General features: G+C 62.0%; 1 protein-coding gene across 1 annotated transcript; it reads left to right on the top strand.

Annotated features, from left to right (window-relative positions):
* Nucleotides 1–6: 6 nt before the first annotated feature.
* Nucleotides 7–4,209, top strand: CTDSP1 (CTD small phosphatase 1). The gene is made up of 7 exons (XM_024763268.1): nt 7–80; nt 1,481–1,629; nt 2,090–2,194; nt 2,310–2,366; nt 2,996–3,088; nt 3,216–3,401; nt 3,937–4,209. Exons 1-7 carry the CDS (start codon nt 14–16, stop codon nt 4,063–4,065), a joined length of 786 nt encoding a protein of 261 aa, XP_024619036.1. The 5' UTR covers nt 7–13; the 3' UTR covers nt 4,066–4,209.
* Nucleotides 4,210–8,076: the final 3,867 nt, after the last annotated feature.

Below are 8,076 nucleotides of genomic sequence, written 5' to 3'. Positions count from 1 at the left end.
CGCCCCCTGCCCCATGGACAGCTCGGCCGTCATTACTCAGATCAGCAAGGAGGAAGCGCGGAGCCCGCTACGGAGCAAAGGTACTGGGGCGCGCGGAGGGACCCGCAATCCGGGCGCTGCGGGGAGGAGGAGGGGGCCGCGGCCCTCCCCAGGGCAGCCGCCGCTGCCGCCCCAGGCTCCCGACTCGGCGGGGCCCGAAGCTTCCAACCGGAGGGGGAGCTGGTTGAGAGTTTGAACTCGCAGAGGCTCAGAGACGCGGGGCGGGGCCTGCCCCCTTTTGAGCGCTCCTGTCTGCTCGAGGTGGGGAAACTGAGGCAGGGGTAGAGAAGGGGCGCCCTCCGGGTTTCCCGGACTGGCTGTGCGCGATGCCCGAGAGTCGCCCCCTCCCCCCCATTGGCGCCAGTGGGGCTGGGAGATGGGGGGGTTGAAGAGGGCGCCTTCAGGCCACCAGCTGAGACTCCGCCCCCTCTGGGCCGCGGTCTGGTCGGGTCGAGGGAGGGGGCGCAGAGGTGACATCGGGCTGGGGAGGGTTGGAAGGATCTCCCGCTACCACACAGCCACGTTCTTCACAAACTTTCGCGTCACTCGTGGAGGCGCCGAGCCTCTCGGAGACGCAGAGAGGGACAACCGCTTTTAAGGATCGCCAGCGCGCCCGCGGGGAGACCCGCGTCGGACCGGGAACTCGGAGCCCCGGCTGCAGGCCGGTGGGCGCCGGGTCTGTGCGCACACGCACCGACTCGAGATGCCGCCGGCCTCGGCCGGGCACCCCGGGGCTTGATGGGTCTGGGCAGGGGGTCTGCCCTTCCTTGTCCCGGTGTTGACTTAAGAGGCTAGGAAGTCTCTCCAGGTCTTCGCACCTGTGGCCTGGGCCTAGCTCAGCCCGGGCCGGGTGGAGGGGATGTTGGAGGGCGGGCCGTCTATCAGCGGGACCTAAGTTGGAGGTCCGGGCGGGGGCGGAGGAGGAGGGGCCAGCAGATGGCGGCAGGACACTGGCCCCAGGCCCCCACCCCCTGTCTCTGGGCCCAGCCTCAGGGAGGACTTTGCACCTCTGGAGGCGGAGAGGATGGAAGGAGGGGAAGGAGAGCAGGAGTGGGCCCCAGGGCCCCAGGCCTCAACCCTCTCTGGCAGGGGCCCTACTGAATAGGGGCTGCTCAGGTACAGGGTGTGTCAGGAGGTGCCCCCAGTGGGCTGATCTCCCAGCAGCGATGGAGGCTGTTAGGAAGAGAAAACACCTTCAGTCCCCGCCTCAAGCCAGCCCACTCCCTAATGTGGGTAACTTTGTACACACACTAGAAGGACTTGTGGGGAGCGGAGGGGTGGCCTGGAGCCAAGACTGTCTGGATGCCACTTTCGTGTGTGTCCCTCAATGAAGGCAGCACTGCCAGAGCCTCTCAGCCCAGGGGTTCGTGCCTGGGCACACGTGCCCACCTCTGCAGGCCAGTCAGCATGCCTTCCCCCACCTTGGGCCTCCCTGCTTCAGGTGACCAGAAGTCTGCGGCTTCTCAGAAGCCCCGGAGTCGGGGCCTCCTCCACTCACTGTTCTGCTGTGTCTGCCGGGATGATGGGGAGGCCCTGCCTGCCCACAGTGGGGCGCCCCTGCTCGTGGAGGAGAATGGTGCTGTCCCCAAGGTGTGTGATGGCCAGGAGGGCGCTGCAGGGGAACCTGGGCTCAGCCCTCAGGGGGTTTAGGGGGAGGGGGCTCTTCATGACCTGCTCGTAGGCCCTGGAAGGAGGGTGGAGCCCCCCTGTCCCCCCACCAAGCCCTCCACCCTCCCAGGCCTTCCCAGCCCTGAATGCCCCAAGACTGCCTCCCAAGGGAGGGCCCCCCAACCATGGGAATTCTGAATTTCCCCTTCAGAAGTGGAAGCTTTCCTCTGCCTTGGTTTCCCAGGTCAGGAAGTGAAGCCCAGAGAGCCAGGCGGCCTACCCCAGGCTCCAGAGTTGGCAGGGGCAAAGCTGGGAAGGGGTTGGTCTCTCCCACTGTCCTTGTGGCTCGCCAGGTAGAGGGCTGGGGGAGGGAAGACATGTGGAGGAGAAATGACTGGGGCTTGAGAGAGGTGCCCGCAGCCAGCCCCACCCATCCCCACAGCACACCCCAGTCCAGTACCTGCTCCCCGAGGCCAAGGCCCAGGACTCGGACAAGATCTGCGTAGTCATCGACCTGGACGAGACCCTGGTGCACAGCTCCTTCAAGGTGGGCCCTGCCCAGCAGCCCTCAGCCCCGGGTCTCTAAGGGAGTCTGCCCAGGCCTGGGAGGCGGTCTCGGCGGGCCTCGCCCCAGCTCCAGCAGCTCTTTTTCCCCCTCACAGCCAGTGAACAATGCCGACTTCATCATCCCTGTGGAGATTGATGGGGTGGTCCACCAGGTGAGGGGCTGGGTGTGGGGGGAGGTGGTAGGCTTGGTATCTGTCTTCCAGACCCCAGGCTCTTCCCACCAATCCTGAGAGTCCCAGATGGGACTCTGATAGATGTGGAATGTCAGAGGCCCAGAGAGGGTGTGAGACTTGCCTAAGGTCACACGGACCCTCAGGGACTTGGCCCGACTCCAAGGCCTGCAGGGAGTCGGGGTCCTCTTCGGTGCCCCCTCGCCCCACCCTGCCCGGGACCCAGTTCAAGTAATTCAGGATAGGTTGTGTGCTGTCCAGCCTGTTCTCCATTACTTGGCTCGGGGGCCGGTGCTCTGCAGCTCTGGGGTGAGGGGGTTGCCCCCAGGCCCCTACATCTGGCTGAGGCCACGGTGGAGGAAGGGGCTGGGAATTAGTGATTCCCTTTGAGGCAGGGCCCAAAACCAGGAGTTGGAGGTTCATTTTGATACTCTTCTGGATGGGTGGGTGTCTTCCCCAGTGGTGGTTGCACCGGCTGGCTGAGTGGAGCCCGCAGGCCATGGGACCAGCCTCCCTCCTGTGCCTCCTCCACGCACTCCCTCCCAGCCCCCAGCTGCCCCGCCCCACCCAGGCCTGTGGGCCAGCAGTCCCCTCACTGGCCCACCCCCCAGGTCTATGTGCTGAAGCGGCCCCACGTCGACGAGTTCCTGCAGCGGATGGGTGAGCTCTTCGAATGTGTGCTGTTCACCGCCAGCCTTGCCAAGGTGAGCCCTCCACGCTCCGAAGGCCTCCTGGGGCATCTCTGCTTCCTATCTGCCTCCAGCGCACGACCTCTGGGCAGTGACCTCTGGGTCGCTCTTGGCCCTGGATGACCCACCTCCTGCCCCCCAGTACGCAGACCCAGTAGCTGACCTGCTGGACAAGTGGGGGGCCTTCCGGGCGCGGCTGTTTCGTGAGTCATGCGTCTTCCACCGGGGGAACTACGTGAAGGACCTGAGCCGGCTGGGCCGAGACCTTCGGCGGGTGCTCATCCTGGACAACTCACCCGCCTCCTATGTCTTCCATCCAGATAACGCCGTAAGTGCCGGGCAGGGTGGGGATGGGGGCCCCTGCTGGGGTCTGGTGCCCTCCCGTTCCTCCCTCTTTCCTCAGTGACCCATGCCTGCTGCCCACCCGCCTGGTCCACGCACTGCTGCTCCCTGTTCTGTGTTAGTCACTCAGCCCATTCTGCCTGCAGATACAGGGTACCTGCCATGGGCTCGGGTCCCTGCTAGACACTGGAGCAGTTTCCATTTTTCATACCGCCAGTCGTGAGCTGTTAGTGGAACACGGAAATAATTTAGTGGGTCTTAGTTGGGATTTTTAAAAAAAATGAAATAGAACTGAAAATATCAGAGTGCTTAGCACACGGTAAGGTTAAGTATGGTCCCATAGAACCTCTGCTCTGACCTGTGTGTAAATGTGACTCACTGGGGCTGCCGTCAGAATGTCTGAAGACTGGGTAAGGGGCTTCCAGGAGGTGCCCGTAGAGCAGTGGGTGCTCAGGACTGATCTGCACATCCTGTGCTCAGGGCCGCCTGCCCCCCTCACCGCCCTACACCCATCTGCTTAGGTACCGGTGGCCTCGTGGTTTGACAACATGAGTGACACAGAGCTCCACGACCTCCTGCCCTTCTTCGAGCAGCTCAGCCGTGTGGATGACGTGTACTCAGTGCTCAGGCAGCCTCGGCCCGGCAGCTAGTGAGGTGCCATGGGGCCAGGACCTGCCCCTGACCGCACCTTCACCCCTTACACGCGGACTCTTCCTAAAGAAAACTCAGCGCCACGGGGAAGTGGGCGTCTCCCCCGCCAGCCCGGCCAGGCTGTGCAGGGGGCGGCAGGCTGCACCGAGGGCGACGAGTCCTGGGTCCCTGTGTCAGTGCCTTAGAACCTCCTCCTTCCTGGGGGGACCTGTGGGGTCCTGCGTGCCGCCTCCCTCCTTTCTCTCTCTCCTTTCTCTCTCTCTCTCTCTCTCTCTCTCTCTTTCTGCATGGCCATGTTTCTCTGCTGCCAAATTGGGTCCCTCGGGCCCTTCCAGTTCTGCCTGGGGGAGGGGCAGAGTTTTGCTGCCCCACGCCTTGGGCCCCCAGCCTGGGAACAGTGGACACCAAGTGCCTTGCATAGAGCCCTCTTCTCGGCCCAATTTTCCCAGGGCCACGATCTGGGTCAGCTCTGCCTGGAACAGCCATCAGGTTGCAGCCATCTAGGCTGGTGGCAGAGGACCCAGTCTCCCCACCGCCTACCTTGGGACTGCTATAGCCTCCACCAATCTCTGCCTAGCAGGGCGGGGTGGGTAGAAGGTCTGTTACCACTTGTGAAGGGAGCAGGGTTCTGTCCTTCAAGACCCTAGAATCCAGCTTCTCCGGGCTCATCAGCACCTGAGGGCTGCTTCCCACATGGCCCAGGCTCCAACCTCTCACCTTGGCCCTGACCACCCCGAGGCCCTGGGGTTCGGTGCCCCAGCTCCAAGTGTGGAGGCATAGGCAGGATCCCTTTGCGGTGCCATATAAATATGTATATGTGTATATAGATTTTTAGGGGAAGGGGAGAGGGAAGGGTTGGGGTGGAGACACCCCTCCCTCACCCCTTTCCTGGACCCATAAACTGGGGGGAGGAGGGAAAGGATTTCTACATTTTTTAAACTGCTATTTTCTGAATGAAACGGGCTGGGCCAAAGGGCCCCAGGCCCTGTCCCTTGTCCCTCACACCCTTTTCAGCTCCGTTTATTCATACATTCAAAAAACATTTGTTGAGCACCTTTTCTGTGCCCAGCGCTATGCTAGGCCCACCACGGCGTGTGCGTGTGTGGGTCTCTACACCACCTAAGGGGTGCCTCCCCCACCCACCCCATACTTCACCGGTGCCTTTAGGGGATCTGTAGGAGGTGGGACCCTTCTTGTGGAGTTTGGGGGGCTCCAGGAAGCCTGGCCAAGCTGTCCCCCTCCCCTGTGCCAACCCACCCCTGCAGCCCTCTGCCTCGCGCCCTGCTGGCTGGGGGCAGCTCCCAGGATGTGCTGCCTTCCAGCTCTGAGTCCTTTGTCTGGAACCCCTCCCCCAAATGCTGGGTCTGGAGGTCAAGGCCTTGGGCTCTCCCCAGGGCCTGTCGGTTAAGGGGACCCACATACCAGTGCCAAGGGGGATGTCAGGTGGAGATGTCGTTACCCTTCCGCCCCACCCCCCACCCCCCCAGAGAGCTGGGGGTGGGAGGGAGGACAAGGTTGGTCTGAATCAGGTGACCTTCCCATCTAAGTGCCTTCTCTGTAACGGAGAGCCCCAAAGTGATGAGAACTAAAGAGAAAGCCAGACCCCCCTATCCTGACTCTGTGGTTATTGCGGGGGGGGGGCGTGGATGTGCGGGGAGTCCCTTGAAGCCACACCTCGCTTCAGCAAACCCTTAGGAGCGACCGCAGTAGTAGTGGAGGGAAGGGCTGCCCTAAGCCCCCTGGGGCTTCAATGAAAGTGCGAGCTTTGAATGGATCTGAGTGCATCCGGCTGTGCTATTTAATTCTACCTCTTGGCCTCAGTTATCTAATCTGCAAAATGGAGGCAGGCCCTCTACAGAATTGGTTGAACGCCTGCACAGGGAGGACTCAATGTTATTAGCTCTAAAGCAAGCTGAAATGCGTCCCCAGGAGAGGCCCCTGGAAGGTATTCGGAGACGGGAGGGGTGTGATCTCCGCTCTGGAGCGGAGGGGAGGGGCTCATGAGGCCCCAGAGTGGGGAGGTGGGGTGCGGGACGAGTTAGGGGGAAGCCAAGTTCAGCTCCAAACGGAAGAACTTAGAACGCGGTTGATCCAGGCCGCGTGCGGGCGACCGAGGCGTCGCGGGCTGAGCCGCGCCGCCAGACGTGCTGGCAGGCTGAGGCGTCTGGGGAGGATGGGTGGGGTCGCGGGCTCGGTCTCGTTCACCTCCGCACCCACTCCGACCGCGGCCTCTCACTACCCGCCGGCCGCACCCTCGCACGAGCCTCTGGCCCACTTCCTGCCTCCGCCCCTCCGGCCCTGGCAGCACTTCCTTTGCAAAACTGGGCAGCCCCAGGCCCTGGCAGGAAGTGCCTTCCCGGCCCGCCCTCTCCTGCTTCCCACGGTGGCCGCTAGAGGCCTCTCTCCTCGCGGACGCCCGGGGTCCCCAGCCCCGGGCCTCAGCTGCTCGCCCTCTGGGCGCACACACCCAGCCCTCTCCCCTACCCCGCCCGTGGCTGGAAAGATGAGGGCGGGCTTCATTCCCCCCTTTCCCGGGAGTGGGTAGCTTCTGGCTCCATCCCGCCCGCCCGAACAAACCCACTGGGGGGAAGGAAGGTCTGCCCCTCCCAAAGGTTGATCCCTGTTCCCGCAGCTCCACCTCCCCTACCCCTCCCACCCCCTCACACCCATACCTTACCTTGTGGATCCAGCCTCAAGGCTGCCTGCTGGTGGCCCAGATGCTGATCTGCTCCCCAAGTCTCTGAGGGGATCTGCAGTGTGATACTGCCCCCTCCCCGCTGCTTTTCCCTGGCAGGAAAGTGTCACGAAGCATCCACCTGGGAAGAGAAGCCGCAGTACCCTCGCTCAGTGCCATCAGCTCCAGTTCCAGTCTGAGCGGAAGCCCCGGAGCCCTTGGCAGGGTGAATACAGAGTCTTCCCTGCCTCTGCCCTGACCCTGCTTGGGGTCCTGCACTATTTCCTGCTCTTCATGCAAACACTAGTCCCTCCAGATTTGCATCCCACCAGAGAGTCGCCACAGCTCCCAACTTTGAACGAGACCACAGCCAGCCTTCCCCCGTCCCGCACCCCACACACTTCACCCACAGAGTTCAACACAGCTGCGTGTATCAGAGCTTACTTTGTACCAGGCACAGTGCCATCACTAGGCTGTGCCGCCGCTCTCAAGGAACTCACACCTTAGTGTGGAGAAAGACACCTGAACGGCCTGTCCAACACTGAAAGGCTGCAAATGCAGTGCAAAAGATAACACGGAGGGCAGGGGGCACAGGGGACCCCTAGCCCCTCTGCGGCGGCCATGGGGGGGACTGGAAATCCTTCCCGCGGGAGTGAGGCTCAGAGGATTTGGGAAGGAGACGAGGTTCGGGTGAAGGTGGTCTGTGCGTGGAGGTACACCAGGAAAGGAAGCCAGAGCTTCAGATGGGCCACAGTAGGGAGCGTGGGAAGTGACAATTTTGGAATTGCACACAGTGGGGGAAGGATAGGAAATGACGCCGCAGAAAGCGGGAGCGAGGTATCGCAGATCTGTAGGCAGACCGAGGGAGTGGCCTTTGCATTGCGGGCAGTGGGTGCCATTGAGGGACACTGGGGGACACTGAACAAGAGAGGGGCCGACTCAAACCTGGCAGCTGCGCGTTGAAAGCTAAATCAGGGGTATGGGGACATAAGACTCTCCCTGAGGGGAGACCACAGCCGTGGTTCTGAAGACAGACGATGAAGACCTGAACTGAAGCTGAGGCAGAATGAAGAGAGAAGGACGAAGCGATGGATGTGACACAGGAGATGAACTTGGCAGGAAGCTGTGGCTTGTTGGCTCTGGGAGCATGGGTGGAGGGGAGGGAAGAAGGCAACCTGACTTCTGGCTTTGGAAACTTCAGCTGTGAGAATGTCTCTCACTGAGCCTGATGTGGGGCTCAGTTATTCACTATTTGCTTGTTACGCACACAGAGAACAGAAGGAACAGGCAGCATTTTTTGCACTTTTAGGAATTTATGTGGTAGGTAAAATGTATA

The sequence above is a fragment of the Neophocaena asiaeorientalis genome, unplaced genomic scaffold (assembly GCF_003031525.2).
Source record: "Neophocaena asiaeorientalis asiaeorientalis breed wild unplaced genomic scaffold, Neophocaena_asiaeorientalis_V1.1 scaffold86, whole genome shotgun sequence".
NCBI classification, from domain to species: Eukaryota; Metazoa; Chordata; class Mammalia; order Artiodactyla; family Phocoenidae; genus Neophocaena; species Neophocaena asiaeorientalis.
Note: the sequence above shows the minus strand (reverse complement) of the source record. Positions and strands in the feature narration are given on the sequence as shown.